General features: G+C 44.4%; 2 protein-coding genes across 3 annotated transcripts in view; one reads left to right on the plus strand and one right to left on the minus strand.

The window, feature by feature from the left end:
* The window catches only part of nup133 (nucleoporin 133), a 426,297-nt gene that overhangs the window by 206,654 nt on the left and 195,746 nt on the right, over positions 1-23,897 (plus strand). The gene's annotated exons all lie outside the window — the stretch shown is intronic.
* usp34 (ubiquitin specific peptidase 34) overlaps positions 1-23,897 on the minus strand; it is a 53,702-nt gene that overhangs the window by 2,208 nt on the left and 27,597 nt on the right. Inside the window, exons 21-75 of one of the 2 annotated variants that reach the window (XM_073494028.1) lie at positions 23,435-23,589; positions 22,584-22,697; positions 22,310-22,409; positions 21,838-22,000; positions 21,618-21,744; positions 21,283-21,433; positions 21,034-21,134; positions 20,696-20,911; positions 20,470-20,595; positions 20,098-20,220; positions 19,839-19,922; positions 19,543-19,629; positions 19,197-19,397; positions 19,023-19,105; positions 18,896-18,936; positions 18,629-18,753; positions 18,193-18,345; positions 17,504-17,608; positions 17,280-17,335; positions 16,863-17,167; positions 15,456-15,619; positions 15,286-15,351; positions 14,951-15,097; positions 14,435-14,491; positions 14,091-14,168; positions 13,904-13,998; positions 13,628-13,800; positions 13,373-13,523; positions 13,152-13,230; positions 13,011-13,064; positions 12,821-12,916; positions 12,664-12,728; positions 12,480-12,555; positions 12,152-12,199; positions 12,000-12,065; positions 11,831-11,911; positions 11,581-11,666; positions 9,945-10,113; positions 9,625-9,699; positions 9,263-9,414; positions 9,016-9,169; positions 8,414-8,458; positions 7,770-7,874; positions 4,591-4,738; positions 4,152-4,456; positions 3,694-4,023; positions 3,247-3,404; positions 3,053-3,131; positions 2,672-2,798; positions 2,471-2,578; positions 2,052-2,156; positions 1,761-1,885; positions 972-1,095; positions 794-873; positions 540-680 (exon numbers count right to left, since the gene is read on the minus strand). In XM_073494028.1, the coding sequence (XP_073350129.1) occupies positions 540-680; positions 794-873; positions 972-1,095; positions 1,761-1,885; positions 2,052-2,156; positions 2,471-2,578; positions 2,672-2,798; positions 3,053-3,131; positions 3,247-3,404; positions 3,694-4,023; positions 4,152-4,456; positions 4,591-4,738; positions 7,770-7,874; positions 8,414-8,458; positions 9,016-9,169; positions 9,263-9,414; positions 9,625-9,699; positions 9,945-10,113; positions 11,581-11,666; positions 11,831-11,911; positions 12,000-12,065; positions 12,152-12,199; positions 12,480-12,555; positions 12,664-12,728; positions 12,821-12,916; positions 13,011-13,064; positions 13,152-13,230; positions 13,373-13,523; positions 13,628-13,800; positions 13,904-13,998; positions 14,091-14,168; positions 14,435-14,491; positions 14,951-15,097; positions 15,286-15,351; positions 15,456-15,619; positions 16,863-17,167; positions 17,280-17,335; positions 17,504-17,608; positions 18,193-18,345; positions 18,629-18,753; positions 18,896-18,936; positions 19,023-19,105; positions 19,197-19,397; positions 19,543-19,629; positions 19,839-19,922; positions 20,098-20,220; positions 20,470-20,595; positions 20,696-20,911; positions 21,034-21,134; positions 21,283-21,433; positions 21,618-21,744; positions 21,838-22,000; positions 22,310-22,409; positions 22,584-22,697; positions 23,435-23,589 (6,728 nt within the window). Of the gene's footprint in view, positions 1-539; positions 681-793; positions 874-971; positions 1,096-1,760; positions 1,886-2,051; positions 2,157-2,470; positions 2,579-2,671; positions 2,799-3,052; positions 3,132-3,246; positions 3,405-3,693; positions 4,024-4,151; positions 4,457-4,590; positions 4,739-7,769; positions 7,875-8,413; positions 8,459-9,015; positions 9,170-9,262; positions 9,415-9,624; positions 9,700-9,944; positions 10,114-11,580; positions 11,667-11,830; positions 11,912-11,999; positions 12,066-12,151; positions 12,200-12,479; positions 12,556-12,663; positions 12,729-12,820; positions 12,917-13,010; positions 13,065-13,151; positions 13,231-13,372; positions 13,524-13,627; positions 13,801-13,903; positions 13,999-14,090; positions 14,169-14,434; positions 14,492-14,950; positions 15,098-15,285; positions 15,352-15,455; positions 15,620-16,862; positions 17,168-17,279; positions 17,375-17,503; positions 17,609-18,192; positions 18,346-18,628; positions 18,754-18,895; positions 18,937-19,022; positions 19,106-19,196; positions 19,398-19,542; positions 19,630-19,838; positions 19,923-20,097; positions 20,221-20,469; positions 20,596-20,695; positions 20,912-21,033; positions 21,135-21,282; positions 21,434-21,617; positions 21,745-21,837; positions 22,001-22,309; positions 22,410-22,583; positions 22,698-23,434; positions 23,590-23,897 lie in introns of both variants that reach the window. The other variant, XM_073493958.1, reaches the window with a different exon arrangement.

Genomic DNA, 23,897 nt, shown 5'->3' on the forward strand with positions numbered 1-23,897 from the left:
CACACACATACACACAAACATGGTTGCTATGGCGCCATCATCAAGACAATTTCTTCTATAGAGCTGAAGCCACGCCCCTTTCGGTGGACCTCATGGGACCATACGGGAAAAAACTGTAGTCGTGAATGAAGAGACAGATAATGTGTTGATCCTGTTTGAGTTGTGTCATGAATCACACACATGATGTTTGTCAGTTTAAAGATGTTTCAGGTCAGTAAAGTGTCAGTTTGATGTAATTAAAGTCAAACCTCATGTAGTTTTGTGTTAAAGCCTCAGTGAACTACATCGTCTCATCAGCACCAACATGGAGCCGACTGGGCTCAGAGAAGCTCGTAAACAAGATGAACATCACAATAAATCTGCTCATAGTGACAACTGCAGTTCTGGTTCTGGTTCAGTTCTGTGAGCTGCTGATATACAGGAGCAGCTCTACGATGTTTCAGTGAGGAGACGACGTCACTAACGACTCTGTCGGCTGTGTCGTCTTTATAACGACGTGTTTTCAGTCCGATGTTTCATTAGCTGGACGACACCTGTACCTTGTGCAGGAAGCAGGTGAGGAAGGAGTAGGCCACGTTGTTGTTGAGAAACGTCCTCTCGTCCATCAGGATGCACTTGATGTACTCGCTGAAGGCCGGATCCTCACACAGCAGCTTCACACACGTTTTAGCCAGAACAGACTGAAAAGAGCAAACGACCACATCAGCTCAGCGCCGCCGTCTTTGTGACAATGTGAATCTGACCGCAGCGTTTATCGTTTGTCCCGAGATAAAACATTTAAAATGTGACGAACCTGCGACTGACAGAGCTCCGTCCACAGTTTGGGGAAGAGGGCGAGGTGGAGAGGAAGTCCTTCATACGCTATCAACACACCTGAGAGAGAGAGAGAGAGAGGGAGGGTGTTAATATGTAGATACCTGAGACATGATTGATGAGTGGTTTATATCAAATCAAACACACAGATCACGTACTGAGTTTGACGAGTGTGTCGGTGAATTTCTCGCAGTTGATGGCGACGCGACACAGCAGGTGGATGAACTGGTGGTAGGACAGGAAGTAATCCAGCAGCATCCGGTCGTACACCTCGTCTTTACCCTAAGGGGGAGGGGGAGGGGGAGAGAGAGAGAGAGAGACACACACACACACACATTATTTTATTGATTAATCACCAGGCGTTAAAGTGTCAGAAAATATTCGGGCTGCATGAATCATCCTGCGATCAGATATTTGATTCATGATGAGTGGAAATGATCATTTTGCATCATGATTTTGGAGTCTGAACCAAACAAACAGGTTTTCTCACATCTGGAGAACAAGATTTGTACACGAACACTCCAGTACCTCATTATATTATTGTATTTTATTCTTAGTTTAGTTATTACTCATCTAGTTTTGTGTCCACATGTTACTGTATGTTCCAGTGTGTGTGCAAAGCCAAGCTGCCAAACATCTTCACCCTGGTGGGATTAATAACGTTTCTGTTTATCAGCTGTTTGTCACTTTTATGAGTATATTTTGTGATTAATTGTTCAGAAGACAAAAATGAAAATTGTCTTTCACAGTTTCCATGGTGACGTCTTCAAACAGACGTTCAAAAGACAGAAAAATCTCAAATTTTTTTTAAAAAAGGGAAAGATTTAAATTTTGGAGCTTTATCCTAAATAATTAATTGCTTTGTGACAGGTGGTGTGACAGGTGTGTGACAGGTGTGTGACAGGTGTGTGACAGGTGTGTGACAGGTGTGTGACAGGTGAACGTACCTTGCTGCTCTCCACCATGGAGGGCAGCAGACACATGTTGAGCTCCGGTCTCGGAGGTCGGATGTTGTTCTTGGCTCCCATCAGCTTGATGTTCTCTCTGCAGGGCAGGTAGGGCCCGAACGACACTGAACACACAAACACACAGTCACTCAACCCGACCTTCATCCAATATCATACTGAGCATCAGTTAAGGAGGAGGAGGAGGAGGAGGAGGAGGAGGAGGAGGAGGAGGAGGAGGAGGAGGAGGAGGAGGAGGAGGACGAGGACGAGGACGAGGACGAGGAGACTCACTGGGGATGTTGCTGTGGTGGTAGGTGCAGTGGTTGTGCTGCAGGAACGGGACCAGAGTGTGCAGGAAGTCGTGAGGACTCAGCAGAACCAGTTCCTTCAGCACATCTGCAGGAACCAGAACAAAGAGCATTAAATATAATGAGAGCGTCGACCTTCATCACGATCTGATGATCAAGGTAATTGTATTGTGATGTATTGTAAAAATTCAGATTGCTGGATTCAGACTTTCTAAAGCTCCTCCTCACATAGAAAATCTCTCGAGTGTGTCTGACATGATTTTTGCAGAAAAGAAAAACAATATTTATTTAATTAAAATCGTTAAAATGTCTCCTATTCCTTCTCAAAAAATAATTAGTGTGTGTGTGTGTGTGTGTGTGTGTGTGTGTGTGTGTGTGTGTGTGTGTGTGTGTGTGTGTTACCCAGGCAGGCGTTGCGGAGCTCCGGCGGGCTGTAGGAGTTGAGGAGTGTGAGCAGCTTGTGAGCGAAGTCGATCCTCTCCTGCCACTGGATCAGAGCCTGCTTCACATCTGGACGACAACACACACAAACATCTGCTCAGGACAAATACACACACACGTCTCAAACTCCTGCATCGTCCCCTCGCGTCTTTATTTCTCTACCTTTGCGCTGCAGGTACGGCCGCGTGGCTTTGAGGACCGACAGGAAGATGGACAGCAGCTCCACCAGGTCTCCGGTGACGTGACACGCCGTCGCCTCGTGGTACATCATGTGCAGCGTGTTGAAGGACTGCGGAGGACAGACGCAGTTAATCTCAACTTTTAATTCACCAACGTGATGTTTTAAATCATTCAGTCGTCTTTGCTCTGAAGTGTATAAGAGCACGAAAACGTGTGTTGTCTTATTTTTGTAAATAATGAACAAAAAATGATAAAACAAACGTTATAACTCTGAAATTTCTGTCTTTTTTGGGTGTTTTGGTCGCATGTCTCCTTATTTTTAACGCTCTCTCGTCTGATGTAACCACGAGATCCTGATCGTACCTCCGTCATGAGGATGAGTCCTCTGTTGAAGACCACCAGCAGTCGGTCCTCGTCGTTCTCCAGCAGAACCCTGAAGGCACTGAGAGGAACAACAACACCAGGTGTCAGACAAAATAAGCTCCCGAAGGCAAATACTGTGCCGACGTTCAGTCTTTTTAATCAGCTGCTCTCATCAGGGCGGTGTGTGTGCTGACCTGATGAGTGTGGTCCAGCAGGAGCGTCCGTCCAGGCAGCGCAGGTAGCAGCTGATGGTTGTTTTCTTGAACTGCTTGATGTCCTCCAGCTCTTCTTCTCTCATGTCGGCTCGCTGAGCCACGAACAGCTGCATCAGGTTGAAGAGCTCCTCCACCGCCTGCAGGGGGCAGCAAAAACACACAGAACACATTTTTATGATGTGATTGTGTCTCGTATCTGGTCAAACTGCCCTGAGAACAAGACAAACAGCCACATCTCCAGGAGTTTATCCTGTGAAATTTGAAACAACGAACAAACGCGCATGTTGATCCCTGTGAGCTGTAAAACACTAAAACCTCTCCCGCTGCACAGGAAATCAAATGTTACCAAGATGCTAAAACTAACAGAAACAACCAATCAAAGCAGACGACATCATCAGTCCATCTGCACACAGACGCTACACCCACCCCGGGGTACTGGCTGGCGTGTGGCGTCAGGTTCTTGAAGGCCCACTGGATGTTCTGGTGCGAGGCGAGCTGGCGGGTGAAGGCGGGCGACTGCTCGCAGCACATGCGCAGGATGCCGTAGTAGGCGGGCAGCATGCCGCGGTTGAACAGCACCACCTCCTGGTCGTCGTGATCGGCCAGGATGTAGTTGAAGGCGATGTTCTTCGTCACCACCGGGTTCTGCACCACGAGCCGGACGTTCTCGGGACAGTCCACGCACATGTTGTACCAGAAGGAGAGCAGCGCCTGCTTGTTGTGGTTGGTGGCGATGGCCGGCTCGGACAGTTTGGGCTGAAGACAGAGAGGAGAACGCTCAAATATTTCAACTTCAACTGATCCAGGGAGGGAAAATGTAGCAGCATAAAGAGAAATAATTAAAGGAAAAAGGCAGATATAAAATAATACACTTCAGAACGTACCTGGAAGAGGTTCCAGAGGTCCATGAAGTATCCAGAGAACATGAGCTTCTCCGTCTTGGAGATGAGGCAGTAGGTCATGAAGCTGAAGTACTGAACCAGCTTGGTGGTGCCGTGAACGCTGGCGTCCACGTACAGCTTGGCGCGTCCCAGCAGCCCCAGCAGCAGGTTGTAGACCTGGTGGAGGACCACGGTGGTGTCGGGCGACAGCGGCAGCTCCCGGGTCGGCAGGTGGAGGGAGCGCGTGGAGCGGAACATCTGGCGGAAGGAGTTGCTGGGGATGAGGGAGACGAGGAGGTACGCCGCCGCTGGAGGGAGGAGAGAGAGCTGCCGTCAGGAACTGAACACTGTTTTTATCTTATAATCAAGACGGAGCAACAAAGACTGACAGTAGTTTCTGTCAGGTGACGAACTGAATGATATTTTAGGTTGAGGTTCTTACACGTGCGGACTCGGGGGTAGTTGTGGGCCAGCAGGAAGCGCTCCACCCAGTTCTCCATGTTCTGCAGGACCCAGCTGTGGGCCAGTTTGTTCCTGGGAGTCTGGACAGCCAGCCAGTCCAGACACTGGGACGGGTTGTACTCGATCACCTGACGGGAAGAACGCAAAACACACATGAAGACACACAGAGCAGAACAAAGACAACAAGTCTGTGTGACACTGATCTGTTCACACAAGATGAGGGCGAGAAGACGGCTGGTGAGACGGTCAACACTCAAGAAATGTTTCATGAACAAAGTAAAAGATGTAAACAGACAAGTTGTTTTCTGCAGGTCTCTCTTGTTAAAACACATTTAAATTTACGAGACAATCGAGGTAAAGGGTCAAAACCAAAGAGAAGAACTGGCAGAAAACTTCTCACATAACATCAAGACACTGAAACTGTTGTCTGATAAATACTCTAGACCAGACTTTCTCAAAGTGTGGTCCCCGGACCACTGGTGGTCCGTGAGCGACCCCTAGTGGTCCGCGAGGTGACAAGTGACATATCATGTTTTAAAATTTAAAATGTCAGTGTTTTAATTTCAGTGTTTCTCAAACTGCCTGTGACATATATGTGTTGTTTTCAATATCAAATAAACTAGCATGTAAAATCACAAAATATTTTTTTGTGGCATTGTCTGACTTGAGCAGTGCAGTGGACCGGTTTGCGACACCGCAACCGGTTTACGTCAAATTAAGTGTGACCCTGCTGCCGTAACTGTGGGAATGTGACTGTGCAACACGGTGTAAAGCGTGGATGTATGGTGTGAACAAGCACGGAAACGAGTTATAAATGGATCAGTGGCTTAGGACCGGGTCATGTAAAAGAAAAGCAGATGAAAATTCTGACTCGACAGGAAAAGTTGTTGAGTCCCAGGATGCTGGTCCAACGCCAGCGGCGTCGTCAAAGCAGACCCCGCCGCCAAGTCGTCATGAACGTGAAAAATCCACCGTTAAGGTGAAACGGAGATACCACAGCGACTACATACAGTTCGGGTTTTTTTGGACTGGCGACGAGGAGGATCCTAAACCACACTGCGTGTTGTGCTATGAAACGTTAGCTAACGAGGCTATGAAACCTGCAAAGTTAAAGCGACATCTGGAAACTAAACACAAGGAGTACGTGGAGAAACCTACTGGATTTTTTGAAAGGAAACGTGACGAACTCACGCAGCATATGATGAAAGAGGCTTCACAGTTTTTTGCACCCGGAGAAAATGCTAAGGCTACTGAGGCTTCATACAAGGTATCCCTCTTGATCGCTAAAGCTGGAAAACCTCATTCAATAGGTGAAAATTTAGTTAAACCAGCTGCAAAGGTGATGACTAACATATTGTTTGGGGGGAAAGCCAGCGACGAAATTAACAGGATTCCTCTTTCCAATGACACCGTCCAGCGGCGCATCAAATCTATGGCTGAAAGCGTGGAAGATCAGCTGGTGACACGTTTGCGCCAAAGCCAGTTCTTCTCACTACAGTTGGATGAATCTACCGACATTGGGAATGAGGCAAATCTGCTGTGTTTTGTGAGATACATTTATGCCGGTGGAGTGCATGATGACTTTCTTTTCTGCCGTTCCCTGCCGACCAACACCACAGGAGAAGCAGTTTTTCACTCACTCAATGATTTCATTATGACGAATAACCTGGACTGGTCAAGATGTGTCGGCATTTGCACCGACGGCGCAACTGCAATGACTGGAAAGCTGAAAGGACTGGTAGCGCGCGTTCGCGCAGTAGCGCCGTCTGCAGCAGCAACACACTGTTGCATCCACAGAGAACAACTGGCTGTGAAAAAAATGCCACAGTGCCTAAAATCAGTACTGGACGAATCTGTGAAAATAGTCAACAAGATCAAAGGTAAAGCACTGAACACACGTCTTTTTAAAGCTCTGTGTGAAGAAATGGGGAGCGAACACACAAAACTCCTGTTCCACACTGAAGTTCGCTGGCTGTCGCGTGGTAAAGTTCTCACCCGTCTATTTGAACTGCGAGACGAGGTAATGTTATTAATGCACCACAGTGATGAACTGTATGACAGAATGCATGATTTCCAGTGGCTCGCAAAGTTGGCGTACTTGGCTGATGTTTTCAGCGCTCTCAATACTTTGAATGTGGCGCTGCAAGGGAAGACCGTCACCATCTTCAATGTCCAAGACAAAATTAAAGCCACACGCATGAAAATGGAATTATGGCGTGGCCGTCTCGATCGCGGAGAATTCGACAGTTTTCCCACACTTGCTGATTTTCTCCTCACTGCTGGAGAGGACGTGGATAGGAGCACAGTTGCATCCTTCAAGCAACATCTGCAAGACCTCCACTCGCAGCTGGGAATATATTTCCCAGAATTAGACACAAGCTTTGAGTGGATCAGAAATCCATTTGGGGACAAAACGCACATTGAGCAAGTCAGTTCCAAACTTTCACCAAGAGAGGTTGACAGCCTTGTGGACATTGCATCAGATGGGACACTGAGGACAACTTTCAGGGAGAAAGGATTGACTGACTTTTGGCTCCACATCCAGCCTGAGCACCCTGAGCTGGCTGACTCTGCTCTGAAATTGTTGATGCCGTTTCCAACCACCTACAACTGTGAAGTTGGATTTTCCTCCCTTGTTGGTCTGAAAACAAAGCAGCGCAACCGGATTAATGTGGACTATGATATGAGACTGAAACTGTCCAGTTTGGAGCCAGACATTGCTTCACTCATGGCCCAGAAAAAAAAGCAGCACCATTCTTCTCATTAAGATGACAAAAAAACTGAGTGAGTACAGAGACTATGATATTGCTTCCTTGAGGGATGGGTTAAATACAAAGAATCTCACTGTACAAGCTGTGTGACAAAAATAAAGTACCTGTATCTTTGGTAAAACTGTCATTTTATGTTGTAATTTGTGAACTGAAGTTGGCATATTGTTTTGGGGCTATTTTGAGTTAGGTGGTCCCTGAGTGTTTTTTTATGGGTTAAGTGGTCCTTGGTCTGAAAAAGTTTGAGAAACACTGCTCTAGACTAAAGTGGATCCATTACAACTGAAAACAACAGCTTCATTTAACTCTGGTACCACATTAAATAACAGACTTGTAAAATGTTCAGAAGAAGAACGATAAGTTAAATGTCTGCGTCTGTGACGTATTTTACCTCCCAGATCCTCTGGAGGATGTAGGAGGCGAAGGAGGGCATCCCCGGCGGTCCGCCCGCAAACTCCATCAGCATCGTCAGCAGCTTGAAGAACGGATTAGCAGCCTGACGGAGCGGAAATATAAACTGTTAGTGAAGCAGATGTCGAGCTACGTACTTCTTACACGCTCATAATTAAGATCATCTAGTGTGGCTGCTCGTCGCTCCACAGATCAGCTACAAGATGTAAAATCAGAACAAACACAACATAAAGAGCAGCTCGGTAGACATGAGAGCAACATTAAACATCAGCACGGCTCTTTGCTGGCTGAGGCTGCAACTAACAATCATTTTCTATAAAGTGTCTGAAAAATGCTCATCACAACGTCTCAGAGCCCAAAGTCTTCAAACCCAAAGACTCTTCATCTACTGTCATGATGACGAGCAGCAAATGATTTTATTTAAGAAGCTGGAAGCAGAAAGTGTTTGCTTACAAAAATAACGACTAACCGACCAACAACATAAATGACAACTCATCTGCTTTTGATCAATCGTTGCAGCTCTACGCTGACTTTTGTTCTCTTCTCTCTGGCTGTTAAACACTTTGGTGAAATATGAATGAAGCTAATTGAATAAAAGCTGGTTTGAGTAAAAAGTCTCGTCACCTCAGGAGTCAGCTTGGCGATGGAGGTGAAAAGCATCGACACGATCTGTGAGGAGGAAAATCAAAAAACATGTTTTTGTACTGCAGATACTGCTGTTTGTCTTCAAACACAAAAGTGAGAGCAGCAACATTTTCCCTGAAATGTGACAGAAGCTGATGATAACAATCAAAACTGAAATGTCTTAAAACTGCGACGCAGCTGCAGTGCATTCTGGTCTATCTCTGCTTCTCTGATGGATTCTCTCTGTTATCTATTGTTGGATGTCTCTGGATATCTGTCTTGGACTTGACAGTAAAATCTGACATTTAAAGTTGTTTTTCTAGTTTCAAACTTTGCATAGAAATTATCTGAATACTTTAATGAGACAGAAAAAACAAAAATCACATCATAAAATCATAAAAAATTCAATAAAAATACAGTTAAACTTGTAGGAAGGGATTTTCCCACTTTCCTTGTTATAAAACACAATATCATTCACATATACGGGATCAGACTGATGTTTAGTAGGAAAACCTAAGAATCAGACATTCACAGTTTGGTGCGAATGTGTTTTAAAGATGTGTATCTGAGTGTATCTGAGTGTGTGTGTGTGTTGAACGTACATGCTCAGCCAGGCGGTTGTTATAGCGACAGAGGCTGAAGATGAGGTTGCAGGTCTGTCTGATGTTGATGCCGTCTCTGATGTGCTGGAAGAGGAAGGGGAAGCCTTTCCCTCCGGTCAGCGCCGCCATGTCGCTCTGGGACAGCGTCAGATGTCTGCAGAGGAGAGAGAAAGAAAGAATCGTCTGGATGCTCGAACTTCTGCGTCAACGAGGAAAACGTTTGTTCCGTCAGACGCTGTTTTCGTACCTCTCAGAGCGAGACTGCTCCACCAGCAGAGCGATGAGGGCGATCATCTTCTCCAGAGCTGCAGGACGATACTTCTCCTCCGCCAGAGACAAGATGTCCTCCTCCTCGTCCTCCTCCTCTCCCTCCTCCTCCGACAGCACCTCCACCTGAGGCTGAGGGAGGACACGTCGTTTATTTGGTTCCTTCTTACAATTATGAAACCTAAATATCACTAAATGTCTTAAATCTGTCAGAGACTCAATTACCAACTTTTACATGAAAGAAAAACAATAAACAAAAGAAGCAGATCTGAATATAAATATTGTAAATAAATGCAGTGAGTCGTTGAAACATAAATAAAGTAAATCAGTGAGTGAACTTACGTTCTCGGGGCCTTTGGTTCCCATATAGAAATGCACCATGATGGAAATGGCTTGTAGTGACAACAGGAACTGACTCTGGAGACACAAAACAGACCAATGAGTCGACCAACCAGGACTTCAGACTCACTGTTGACACCAGCAGCACTGATGCTCTCAACGGGAAACGCAGCAAATTAACATTTTTCCATCCAAACTGTATTAGTGATATGAAAACCTGACAACAACTGACAGAAATAACAATGTTTGGTTTTATTTTAAAAGAATAAATACTGAGAAAGTGGATCAGATGATTGATAACAGTGTTTTCCGTTCAGACTGACCTCCTCCTCTCCCATCTTGGCGAACTCGTAGAGAAAGGCGAAGTACTCGGTCAGGTGTTTGCTGTGGGGCTTGACGCCGTGCTCCATGATGGACAGGAGGGTCTTTACGAAGCGAGTGACGCAGGACCGGCTGCCGATGTCCTCCACCGGACCGTCCATGTCGTCAGAGCTGAAACACGGAGAGACAGAGAGAAGAAGATGATGATGATGAGATGTTTCCAGAGCCGATTCAAACTGTCGGACCTCTGAGAGTCTGTGGAGCCACAAATCTTTCTCAGAGTCCAGAGAGACGGAACCACTGAGTGACACACGGCTCCTGTTTGGATCTCTGTCGCCATCTGATACCACAGACACAACACAATCTGCTTGTGCTGCGCTCCTCTGATGGCACAATCAACTCCACTTTCCATTTATCATCGAGTTTGATGAGTTATTCTGGCGGTCGAAGAAAAAAATACTCAAAGTTTCTTTAAAGAAAAACCTTCAAGTCTCATTATTATGTGACACTAACTTTGACCAATACCACAGCTTCACATTTTACATTACTGCTGTTCCATTAGGCACCGGTGCTGTCATTTAATAATAATAACATAAATCATCTTTATTCACACTTTCTTAACAAGGTGCTTGTGAGAGTAAAATAAAAATACTTTACTTGAATTTTAAAAGACAATTAAAATAACATGATGCTCGACACCAAAACCAGTAAAATAAAATAAAATACCATACAGAAAGAATGAAGTTAAAACATGAGACGACACTAACAGCAGTAATATTTAAACAGAGAAAACATTTATAAACAAGTAATAAAATCTGGAATTTCACCCGGAACAAGATGCTGCTTTAAAAAAAGCCTTTCTATAAAAATGAGCTTTTAAAAAGAGATTTATATCAGTCACTTACTATTTTAAAACTACTTTCATTATTCATTTACTTCTTTTACACATTATATTCATCACTCTATTGTTTTATTCTTAGACTCATTTTATTTTTAATGATTCTTTGGCACAAGAAGTTCAATCAGGATTAATAAAGTTCAATCTCATCTTAAATTGAGTTCTTTCAAATAAACTTCTTTGGGCTGTAACGAGTCTGATTTTAAAGGTTTTAAGGGTTAAAATCTTAATTAATTCAGTGAAAGTAGAATAAAAACACTGACATGAACTTCAAACATCTCACTAACAGTTTTCAAAGATCTGGTGTGAAGAATTCAGACTCGGTTGCACCAACAAGGATTAATTTTTAAACATTTAAAGTTTGTTTGATGAAACTAAGATTTAATTTAAACCTTTCTTTACACCTCAAAATAAGATTGAGGAATTGTGTGACAGAGCTCTGCTTAATTTTAAATCTGGATTAATTTACTTGAAATCTAGTTTTATTAAACTCTGATTAGAAATAATCTCAGATCAAATTAATGTTTGTTGGTTGAACCCAGTGTAAGAATATGAAATGCATCTGAGGTCAGGGAAGGAGAACGTCTCCATTACTTATGAGGTACCAACAATCTTAATTTTAAATCTTAATATCGAGCAGCTGGTGTGTTTTGATATTTTCAGGAGGTAAAAAAAACAAACATGAAAGTGAAACATTGAACTTTCTGAGCTGCCACTCCGACCAATCAGGTGTGACGTACCCGTCCTCCATGCCGGGCTGCAGGTAGAGGTGAGCGTGGACCGGACGCAGCCTCTGGATGACGTGAATACACAACCTCTGGAACATCTGGAAGACAGAGGCAGAAGTGAGTGTGACATGACACAAGATTTACTTATCTAATCATAGCTTTATTAATTATTAAGACACTTACATTTAATGCTTTTTTTCCAAGGTAACTATAAAGGCACACATGTTGGTCTGATTGAAGCTCTATCAGATAAATCACTCACCTGTCGGACGATCTGATTGGGGCACTTTATGAGGATCTGCATCGGCCACCAGTTGTCGTCAGCCATCCGATCCAAAAACCACTGAAACAGAAGAAAAATAAATTATACTGCGTTCAACAGAAAACCCTCCAACACTGAGATAAAACAGGAGTTAAAGCTGTGACTGAACCTCGCAGGCAGCCTGGCTGTTGTTGAACTGCTTGGTGAGGAGTTCGATCCACTGCAGCATGGTGGGCTGGAGGTGACAACAGGCACATCGGTCAGTTTGTGTCCAACAGTCACAAGCTAAAAATGTCCGACAGTAAGGTGAGTGTGCGTTACCTTCTCCTTGGAGTGAATGAAAGTCTCGAGGACAAAAGAAGTGCTGAGCTGCAAAGAGAAGAAAAATACAGGAAAGGAAATTAACTTTCAAAAGAAAAACACAAAACAATTCACGTCTGTTTCTGTTGAAACTTGCACAACTCTCCCGATCACTGGGGAACATCTGAAACCAAGTGACAGTATTATTTAAAAAAGACTGGTGTGTCAAAGCTCGTCATGAGCATGTCGACAGTGTTTGTGTAATTACTCTCACTGCCACAGGGGGAGACACAAGCTCCACGCTGCAGGTTTAAACTGACTAAATGCTTGAAGCTGTGTTATTTCTCACCTTAGCGGTCATGAGGGAGACGGCTTTAGGGTCTGGTAGCGTGCTGGGGATGCTGCTGCAGAGCTGCCACATAAAACTGGAAATAAAACAACAAGATATAAAAGGTGAGTAGTGATTATAAAGACTGAGCAGAGTTCAGTGATTCAGTCTGTCAAAGTATCTACGTCACAGGTTTGATACCAACCCAAAGTAAGTGTGTTCAAATATATTTTTATCCTGGAGAAACTGCATGTTGTCGTGCCAGATCCACTGAAAGAGACACAGATACTCAAATGTAAGATTTTAATATTTAGTGAAACATATTCATGTGATTTAAACTGAATGGAGCAGAGCCACAGTACCTCCAGTAGATCAGGAGAGACATCAAAACTAAAATCCTTCCCGTTCTCCTCCTCCAGCTCCACTCTCTTATAGAAGAGCATGTAGGCACTGTGTGTCTGCAAGTTCAATCAACACTTCATTATTACCTTCTGGACTATTTAAATAAACAGAATGTGATAAAGAAAACAGCAGCCTGGAAATCATCTTCACCTTTTCAAAAGAGAAATCCATGAACTTGTCTGTGACGGAGTCGTACGTTTTCGTCTGAAAGATTAAAAAAAGAAAATGTCAGAGAATCCAAAGTGACGGATGAGTTGATGTTTTATTGTTTCTTTTGACTGCAGCTCGTACCGTCATTTCTCCACCGAAGCACTCAGAGGCCAGCTGGGCCGAGTCGAAGGACTTCACCTCTGCATCGTTGAACAGGTACCTGCAAGAAGTGAATGTGTTGTTTTTAAATCCAACTAACTACTGTTACTGTTTGTTTCAAAGGCACCATCAGTGATTAAATCGAATCGTGACACTCTGACTTAAAACGTATCATTTCCACTTTGACATGCTTCTGCGCTCACCACTTGTTGTTCTTGTAGGCATGCGGGTTGACGATGTCTCTGATGAAACTGTAGTAATGGCCGCCGTCTGCTGTGCCCGTGTGTACTGTGACGCCGATGAGGTCGTACTCGTAGCTCTCCGTGACCTTTGCCTCGCCCTCTTCTCGAAAACCTGCAGCACATGACGAACACTGCTCAGATGTCCACTCATGACGTAAACATGAACGAATCAAGAACCTTTTGTCATTCTCAGTGTTTGGTGACGTTTGCACGAACCCTCTTTGCGCTCTCCTTTGCCCATGAGGAAGTCCTCGGTGTAGGGCGTCATGTCGAGGCGCAGCGGGAAGGAGAAGTGGGTGTTGACCTTCTCCTTCATCATGGTCACCATGTTGAAGGTGTATCTCATGGTGTTAAAACTGAGGATCCGCGGCAGCTTCTTGAAACACGCTCTGCGGGAGGAGCAGAAGGGTGGAGTGAGACGGAGGGAGACTTAATGATTTATCACACAGGTTTAAATCGTTTTTTACAAACTGAATTGAAATCTTTTCTGACCTTTTCTCTGCGCGGACCTTCTTGCCACACTGGGAGCAGGTGTACATGTTGTCGCCCTCTAAAGTGTCTTTGATGGTCACCTCATCCAGAGATTCCTGCACAAAGACGGCAGAAAGAAACTTAACATCTTTGTTTTTTTGCAGAATATCGAGTTTTATAAGTGTGAAAATGTGTTTTGTGTACTCACGTAGATGTTCTTCATATCAGCCACTTGACATCTGACGGTGTAAAACTCCTCTGCAGTCTGACTGACGTGGTCACAGTCCTGCAGGACGATAACAGAAAGTTAAGACTCACCACCTGATCAACTTTATAACTCTTAAATTAAACATTGACACAACATTGAAACATGACATTTGTGTAAAATTTCATTGTAATGTTTCTATGAATTCTTAAGGCCAAGTCGGTTCATCCTCCAGACATAGTGAACATTAAAGAAATTCCCTTGATGTATTCTTGAGGTATCACGATCACAAAATGTGACAAACAGAAAACATGAGGCCAAAAAAACATTAATCTCCTCAAACTCACCAGAGAGACGACATTGTTGGTGATGACGCCTCCGAACAGAGTCTTCACTGTGTTTTTCTGTGAGAAAAGACAAATAAGACACATTAATCAATTTGCTAGATTCACATTCAACCTTTGACTTCAAGATGTTAGACGATTATTAATGCTGTTAATTATGTGAAACAAACATATTTATTCAGTTTGGTTCGTTATCATTTCTACAGTTTGTTGCTTCTTGCAGCGTCTCTTCTGTGTGAACGTCTTTCCAACATACACACTTTTATTTCTTCAATTCTGAGGCATTTAATCTATTTATATATCAGTTCCTGAGGTGTTTTATAACCCGCTCAAAAACTCAACAGGAAATGTTTTGTAGGGTCTTTATTCCTACAAAGTGTTGTATTCAGAAAGATTACTCAGATCTTTGTTTAACGAATTGTGAAATAAAACTTTTCTTGTTCAGAGCTTTTGTAGAGACATTGTGTAAACAGAGTAGTTACTGATCAGACTGGTGTGAAGCGGTGTGTGTGTGTTTACCAGCTCCTGGGACATCTCCTCGATCTTGGTGATGAGGTCTGTGAAGAACTCGGTCATGTCCTTCTGCTCCCCGGTGTTCAGAGGCTGTTTGTCCATCGTGTAGGTTTTACAGAAGGGCCGAGGGTTGTAGGCTTTCCTCTCGCTCTCCTGAACGCAGCGACAGAAAGAGGAGGACAACATGTTTAGATGATTTAGCAGATGTGTGGTTGATTCAGAGTGTGTGTGTAAACCAATAATTTCTAACTCTTTCATTAGATCTAAATTGTTCACAGAATTCCTTAATACCCACAGCAACCAGTGTTTATTGTCATTGGAGGTTTAAATGTTAAACTCACCATCAGATATGTGAACATCTTCTGCAGCTCCAGCAGTGTGGTCTTGTGTTTGATATCCTCAGCGTACTGCAAACACAAACACACACCAGGTGAGACTCTACACTCTGTTTTGAGTTTGACTGATGTTTTCCTCATGTGCTCTGCCCTCAGTGCGTCTTGCAGGTACTGACCTTGGCAGTGAAGACGGCCTGCCGGGCCTCAGGGATCATGTAGAGCTGCTGGATGGTGGAGGCCAGGTAACAGGTCGCTCCCAGGTTAGTCAGACCCACGAAGCGACACTCGGCCCGGACGTCGTCGTGGGGCCAGTAGTCCCACTTGTACGGAGCGTGAGAGGCTAGAAGAAGAATAAGGAAGGATTATTTTGGTGTTCAGCGTTTCTTTTGATAGATCAGGGCTTTTCTGGTGTTTGTGTGGTACTTTTTGATGTAATTCTTTAAATGTGAAGTGTAATGTCAAGGAGGTGGATTGCAGTTATGAACCCACAGAGATAAATCACAAACTCTGCAGCTTTATGGAACATTTTCAGTTCATTGTTGTAGTTTTAAAACACGTTTTCTGTACAGTTCATTTACTGTTCATCTGTCTCAGTCTCTCCAGCATTGATCCCACCACAGGGACAACGTCTCACAGAAACAGACTGGATTCACTGTAGCAAAGCTCAAATTGAGTCAGATCACCGTCAGGACCGACACAGAGTGTAGCTTGCAGACTTCCTGCTGTGAGGAAATCAAGTGAGCACTGGACCGTCATTCTTCAGGTGGGCAGAAACTCCGCTCCAGATAAACTATAATGTTCCTTTCTGTCAGTGTATACATAAAAAGTAAATGTTTAATAAACTGGTTTGGTGATTCTGTCAGCTGTTTTGTAGTTTTAATGCCACCTAGTGGCCAAAAATCAATCAACACAGCTTTAAAAGTTATTAATTCTGAAGTGAACTTACCTCTGGCTCTAAAATACAGAACATTTTCAATTTAACAGGTTCAGCTCTGGAGGCGACATGTTTGGCTCTCTAGTCTACACTGCCTAGTCCTATTATATATTTGTTATTTGTTATATATTTCACACTTGCTTTGTTCATGTAAATGTCTGTTTCCATGTCAATGAAGCCCCTGAAAATTTAACAAAATTAAATTTAGTTCATTTTAGATGCAGAGTTTCCAAGCTTTAAAATCTAAAAAAGTTTTTGGTTCGGTTTTGTCAGGTACATTATTCACAAGTTTCATTTAAATAAGAAACATAAAAATAAATTGCTGCAATCATGTTTCATCTACCTTGAACTTCATTAAACTAGACGTACATGTGAATAAGACTGCAAGTTGAAATTATCTGACTGTTATTCTTCTTCAAATAATATCTCTCTGTCATAAAATAAATATCTACTCACAGAGAAAAGTCTTTTTTAAATAACTGGACACCTAAAAGAAGTTTAAATTTAAATTGAGTGAAAACATGAAGGAAACATCCAATTCACCGGATTTGTTTTGCAGCTGCTACATCTCAGTTCTGTTAAAACTGGGAAAAGGTCTCGTCTGTCTGGTAACCGACCAATCAGAAAGTGAAGTATCCAGCGTCCTCACCCTGCATGTGCTGTGACATGACCCAGTTGTGGAGCAGCCGGTAGTTCTCCACTGAGCCCTTCACCGTCTCCACCAGCAGGTCGTAGGCGGCGGCGCGAGCAGCGTGGGACTTGCATTTGGGCTGAGCGCGGTCTGCCAGGCTGGGCAGGAGGAAGAGGAGGTTGTGGACGTCCCGCAGGAACTCCTGACCCTCACGGGAGAACTTGAAGGGAGGTTTGTGTTTGAGGACGCTGGTGGCGAGACGCAGGAGGCCGGTGAGCCCGTCGTCCTCGATCGTCCCGTCCTGCTGGTCCAGGATCTCACGGCTGGAGGAGAGAAGAACAGAGGTCATGATGGGTTGGTGTTTCACTTGCAAACAGAACAACATGTTCTACAGTTCACTAGAAAAGGTTTGGAAAAGAGAAAGGACCGTCTGACCTCCTGATGCAGTCGGCGAGGTGTCGGGCGAGAGCGTCCAGGTCCAGCAGGGTGGTCTGCATCGAGCCGGCCAGCGACAGAGAGGGAGAGACCTTCTGTGAGTTCAAACAGACCAATACTAGCAACAGTTCAATTAAACATCACAACAATGCTACCAAGTGTTCAAGACACCGAATCTATCATAGATCAATGTGATCATCTGGACTGTGGTGTGAGGTTCCCACCTGGCTGGCGTCTTTAACGTGGATGTTGTCGATGAGTTTGCAGAGCAGCCAGAAGTATTCTTTACAGCCGGTCCGTAACAGAGGCTCCTCTTCATAGTCCTCCACCTGCAGACACACGTATCCACCAAACTGCAGCGTTAATATCAAAACACACTCATTCTGCTTTCAGTAGCATCCTAAAAAAAATCATTAACATATTGATCTACAGCTGGCAGTAACACACCAACAAAGGATCCTAATATTCCACTAATAATCAGAATAAAAAAGCTTCATGTTGTTCAAACAAGATTGAAAAGATGAATGAAGCCAGAATCCACCGAACCACTGACCTAATCAAGAACCACCGGAGACGTTTAAAGGCAGTCTGATAACGTTACAACGTTACAATGTCAAAACAGCAAAAGTGGTTCTGAACCGTAAAGATTCACACAACTGAAAATGTAAACATAACTTTTGTTTGTTTGCATAAAAACTCCACAGGACGTCTTTAAAAACATATTCAGAGTGTCTCAGTCTCTCCAGCATTGATCCCACCAGAGGGAAAACGTCTCAGAAACAGACTGATTTCACTGTCGCAAAGCTCAAATTGAGTCAGATCATCGTCCCTGAGGACTTCTGACACAGAGTGTAGCCTGCAGCGGAGTTTCCTTTTAAATCTGGACTTTGGCTTCAGTGTGTGTGAGACTCACCCTCAGTGGCTTGAGGGCCTGTGCGTCAGGCAGGAACTTGAGGAGCGTGGAGGCGGCGAGCAGCAGGAAGGATCTGTTGATGGACTCTCCTCCCTCCAAACCGGAGAGAGAGAGCTTGTAGAGGCCGTTACACGCCTCGTGTCTCACAGCCGGCTGAGAACAACAACAACAACAAGTCAGCACAGTGGTTAAAACATGTTGTAAGCTTCCCAACTATTCTGATAACAGATTAATCGATTTCAGCACCTCTGCAGCTCACCGACACATTAAATCTTATTTTTTGAACAAGATTTAATCAGAACAAGATTAAGATTATGAAATTGAGATTAAACATGTTCATTAAGGAGCTCTAGAGGTGCTGGTTGGTAGATTTGGGTTACTGGGTTACATTCACTGTAACCTTGTGAGGGACCTGTGGACGTTCAGACTGGCTCACCTCAGGTACCAGCAGGGTGAGCTTCTTCAGCCAGTCATGAAGGTGGTCGCTGTCGGCCAGACTGGACTTGACTGTGGACGAGCAGTGAGCCCAGCTCACCAGCAGCCACATGGAGTAGTGAGTCACTTGAGAAAAACAGAAACATCACCATCATGTCACCAAACGACACAGCTCAGATTGCTTTCTCTTTCTGTATCAGGTCTATTTTTGTGTTTTTTATCGACTTCTGAGGCAGGTTTTGTTTCAGGGTAATGTATTGTGATTTACCTTCGTGGCGAGACCTGTGGTCGGACTGCGCCTTCAGAACTCTGTTGAACAAAAGTCAACATGTAAATTATACTTGATATATTTTAAACACCAGAGGAATATGTTCTGTACTCCTGTATGTTATCACCTGTGTGCGAGGTTGTCGTAGGTGTAGGCCACGTTGATCAAACGCTGGATGAGGTTGGTCCCCTGAACGAGGCTGAGGAACACCTACAAACAAACAAACAAACAAACAAACAGATGATTAAGAACCAGACTGTGGAGGATCACCACTTCAACGACCAACTGGAGGAACATTTACCTCAGTCAGCCGAGGGATGTGCAGGCCTTTCCCGTGCTCCACGGTAGACTTGCGAGATTTGCCCGGCCACGCCCGTTTGCGTTGGCTGTCGGCGAGGCCGGACCAGGAGAAGACGTCGTGGTAGGCCAGGTCCAGGTCTGCAGGGTCCACGGCAAACTGGCAGATCAACTTCAGCAGGCAGGCCAGGCAGTCGAGCAGCCACTGCAGGGGAGACGAAATGAAAACCACACACATGAATATCCCACAATACAATTCTTCATTAAGAAACATGCAAATCAAACAACTAAGATTATGAGAATGTGTTTGCATTGACAGGTTCACTCAAAGGGGATCTGGTCTGTCTCACCACAGTCCAGGACTCCTGGTCTTTGGGCTCCAGGATGCCCGAGTTGAAGATCTCCAGGAGCAGCTGCAGACCTCCAGATGAAACAAACTGCAGGACGGAAAGAAAAACACTGACTCTAAATGTTTGAACTCACGCTTTGTGTTTGCATACTGCAGTTTTATTTTCATCTGCACTACAAAAACGACTTTTATTTGAAAGAGGAGTGAAAGTTAGAAATTATGTTTCCCAGTTTCTCACTGTCTAAACAACAAAGATCAGTGTGGTTTTCCTCTCATAGACGATGTGCTGTTTTGTACCTTGCAGCTCCAGGTGTTCTTGCTGTTTTCGATCTGATCCTCACTGGAGTCGTCAGAGTCTGGATACAGATCACTGTAGCTGCCCTGGAAACACACACACACACACAAGTCTAAGAAAACAGTCCATGCATTGTGTGCATGTTTGTACTTCTGACAATGTCTTTTGAATACTTCATATGTCTAAAATCTTTACAACCTAAGCTCAAAGGTTGTTTAAGTCTATAACCATAATAATTAACAAATTGGCGTGTTTCCTCACAGTGGACTCTCGGTGGATGCGGCGGTTGGGTTTGCCCAGAGCCTCGATGATCTCCAGAGCGTACAGCAGCTTGTGGGGACTTTTAATCCTCAGCAGCTCCTTCCAGCACAGACCCTCCCCGTTCTACACAAACACACAAGTGTGACAGAAAAACACCACAATTTTAATTTGCGACTCCATTTTCTCCTCCTGTAGGTTAGATGGATCTCTGAGTTTCCTCTTCTCTGTGAAACTTTGTTGAATGTTGGTGCAACATGTTAACTCTAGAAATATACATTTCCTCTTTGATTCTGAGGGACTGACACCAGAATTTATTCCTCTGATACTCTGCCAGGAACTCATTAAAGGTGTTTGGGGAGTGTCATGACTGACCGTGTCGTCTGAGATGTTCTGGAACGCCTGCAGCATCTTGGGACACGTAGGAAGCAGCATCAGCAGCTCCCAAACCCGCCGAGACAGATTCTCTGCGTGGAGGTGAAGCTCCTCACACCGTGCACTCTGCATGGACACACACACATACAATCCTTTTATTTTATAGTCTTTTTGCTTTATTACAAGTTGCTCTGCATACGTGAACACTTCTGGCGTTCACACCCACCTCAGGGTTGTCGTGGACCTTCTCGGTGTTGGGGCTGGGCGGTTTGAAGCAGGCCAGCATCTCCAGCAGGTCGAACAGCGTAGTGAGGTGCGGCTCCTGGAGGAGCAGCAGCATGGGGATGTGCTCCTTCTGAGGAGGAGGCAGACAGGAGGCCGGCAGCTGGATGCCCTCCCCCTTCCTCTCCCTCCGCGGAGCTCCCAGAGACACAAACACCATCTGGGATCAGACAGACAAACACGATGATTAATCTGTGCCGTCTATTTCAAATGACGACTACAAGAAATATACTCCAAGGTGTAAATATAATATGAATAAATAAATATTCTAACTGTTCTCACCTGCATGTCTTTGAAGCCCAGCTCATGCAGAGTCTTCTCGTCGTAGTCTGTGGTCAGCTCGTGGCCGGAGGAGATCATCCTGACTGGTCCCATCAAACCACCTGCAGGAGACAAGACAGACTTCACACACCAGCTCGCAAAGACTTGTAAAAATCAGCATCAAACAAAGGATACTTCTGTCTGATGTTTAGGTGATCTGGAGACGTTTGTAACTACACAATAGCGAAGGGAGGATCTGTAGGAGCCGACCTGGGAAGTCTCCTGCCTGCCGGCCGCTCTGGCCAAACTCCTGCAGCTGAGCCTGCTGGTTCATCTGCTCCTTCTGCAGGTTCTCGTACCAGTGGGTCACCTCAGCTCGCAGGTCGGCTACCTGGTCGCTGGGGTACATCTCGATCGTCATCTGCAGAAACACACAATAGTGTACTTAAATATTGAATGTACTTGTACCGGTTGATATTTAGTTCAGAATGTTATTATCCACCATAAAGTTTTAGTGTCAGAGCTACATGTCAGATGTAATTGTGCTCAGTAACTGTTCCTAAGTGGAAACTGGTGGTTTGTTGTGTCAAATGTGAAGTTGTCACCTTGTCAGGAAGGCCGGCGGGCTGACAGACGATCCTGAGCGGAAGAGACTGTTTGTCGCTCAGAGCCTTCAGGTGGCTGCTGATTCCCGTCCCCTCGATCTGCCACTGCCGCAGGTGATACGCAAACCTGACACGGACAGGAAACAACGTGTTTGTTGAGGTGTGTTTCTGTTTCTGTACGGTCACTATTTACATTAAAGGTGTAGAAAGTGATTTGTACCTGCGTCTGAAGGCCTCCAGGTGTGTTTTGAGCATGAGCAGCCCCCTCTCGATGCTGGTCAGGCTGGAGTGGGCGTCCTTCTCCAGGTTGGCCGAAGCCATCAGCAGACTCTCCATACACTTCCTGATGAACTCCTGCTCCTTCTCCAGGCCCGTTTTACCAGCTGTCAACGTGCACACAACAAGACAAACTTATAAATAAGAGTTTATATCCACAGTAATCAATGTATGTTGTCCTTTTGTTTATTTACCAGCTGTTCATATTAACCTTGATTGTATTTTTTTATCATGATTGTTTGATTCTTGCTCATCAAACAAACATGTTGATGGGACTGTTTCACTTTAAATATTAAAAATGTTTGACTAGATTCAAATTCAATTTATATTCTATTTATAACATTAAAAACATTGTTATTAAGCATTTTGCAGATTTTTAAGACTCTTCTGAGTGCACATGATGGAGGTAGACTAACCGTTGATGTAGTAGGAGTTGATGTACTGGATGGCGGCTCGGCTGATATCAGCAGACTGAGCTCTCAGAGCGATTCCCCACAGCTGGTCCATCCCACACAGCTGGAGACACAAACATACAAACAAGTCTGTGAGTTACCTGTCTGTCTACTCGGATTTAAGGGTAAGATGAGTACATGCAACCTGTCAGCGTAGCTCTCAAGTCTCCGCCATGTTTGAGAGAAGAAAAATGTGTTTTTTTTAATACTGTTTTGAAGTCGAGAGGAGTCTGTTTACCTCACAGCTGGAGGCGTTGTCCAGCGCACTGGTGGCGAGACGAGCCAAGTTACAGAGGTGCTGAAAGAGATTCAGGCCTGTCATGCTGATCGTCTCCGGCTTCAGCTGAGGCATCTAGAGACAGACAAACACACAAAGTTAAATTAACACTGACACACACAAACAAAGCAACATCAACACAGCTGCTGTTCAGGGCTCAGTGTGTTTCCACTCCGGCTGAGCTTAAAATATCCACTGGAATTAAACTGCTGAATATATTCTGCTGTAAACTGTCTCACACTTAAGTTGAGTCATTTTCTATTTTTTCTTGTTGTGATCGTGGATTAATTTGTTTAGGACAAACATTATTTTAAGTAGATGAGTGACAGCTCTACCTCTGACGATTGATTTGTCTAAAGCAGGCAAACTCACTCAGCGCTCGTTGGTCTTTACTTCTTTGTAGAAAACATTCAGACACTGGGTCAGATGGGTTGAAAACTACCCAAAATGACTTTCTGAATACGTCTGAGGAAAGAAATTGGTCGCTCGGTTGCTAATTCATGACTTGATTTACGTCACATAGTTTCTGTTTGGTCCAACATTTATTCAGACAAGCTCAGAGATCAGTTGTAAGTGAAAGTTTCCCAAACAGAAATTGAGCTTGTGAGGCGTTTTTGTGCAACCTGGTATCACAGTTTTAAGACTTATCCTGGTTTTCATCCAAGTCAGGATACGGTAGTTTCATGAAACATGAACAACCTTGTTATTCACTTCCCTGCTTACATGATTCTGACAGTATCCAAGCATCACTTTCTGATGTCTGACATTTTCTGTAAACTTCTCATTTCTCTACATCCCGGCTGCGTCTCTACCTTCTCCAGGAACAGATGTTTGTAGGTCTCCATGCCCATAGCGTGCTGGTCCTTGCTGCGGACCTGATTGAGGAACCAGTGCAGAGCGTCATCGTAACACTCGGCGTCCTCGACCAGGCAGTGCCACAAGATGTCCACCTGCTCCAGACTCAGTCCTGAGAGACACAAACACACACAGCAGCTCAGTCTCTCTCATTTGCTTTCTTTAATCATCCAGCTACTGTTGTGGTTTCCAACATGGGGTCTGGACTTCAAACGGAGGAACCTCTCAAGTTAAGTTTCACACTCCAGTTCTGACCGTCTGACTTTTGGTTTCTTGCAGTTTGTGTTATAAAACTTGTATGAACTGCGTGGGTGATACAACCGGGTTAAATCTGGTGAAATACTATAAGAAACATATTTTCTCCTCACTCCCACTCACAGAAAGACAGTGGGAGCATTGTTCTCAGTGGGGCAGCTCAGG

This window comes from Pagrus major, chromosome 1, assembly GCF_040436345.1.
Source record: "Pagrus major chromosome 1, Pma_NU_1.0".
Classification (NCBI taxonomy): Eukaryota; Metazoa; Chordata; class Actinopteri; order Spariformes; family Sparidae; genus Pagrus; species Pagrus major.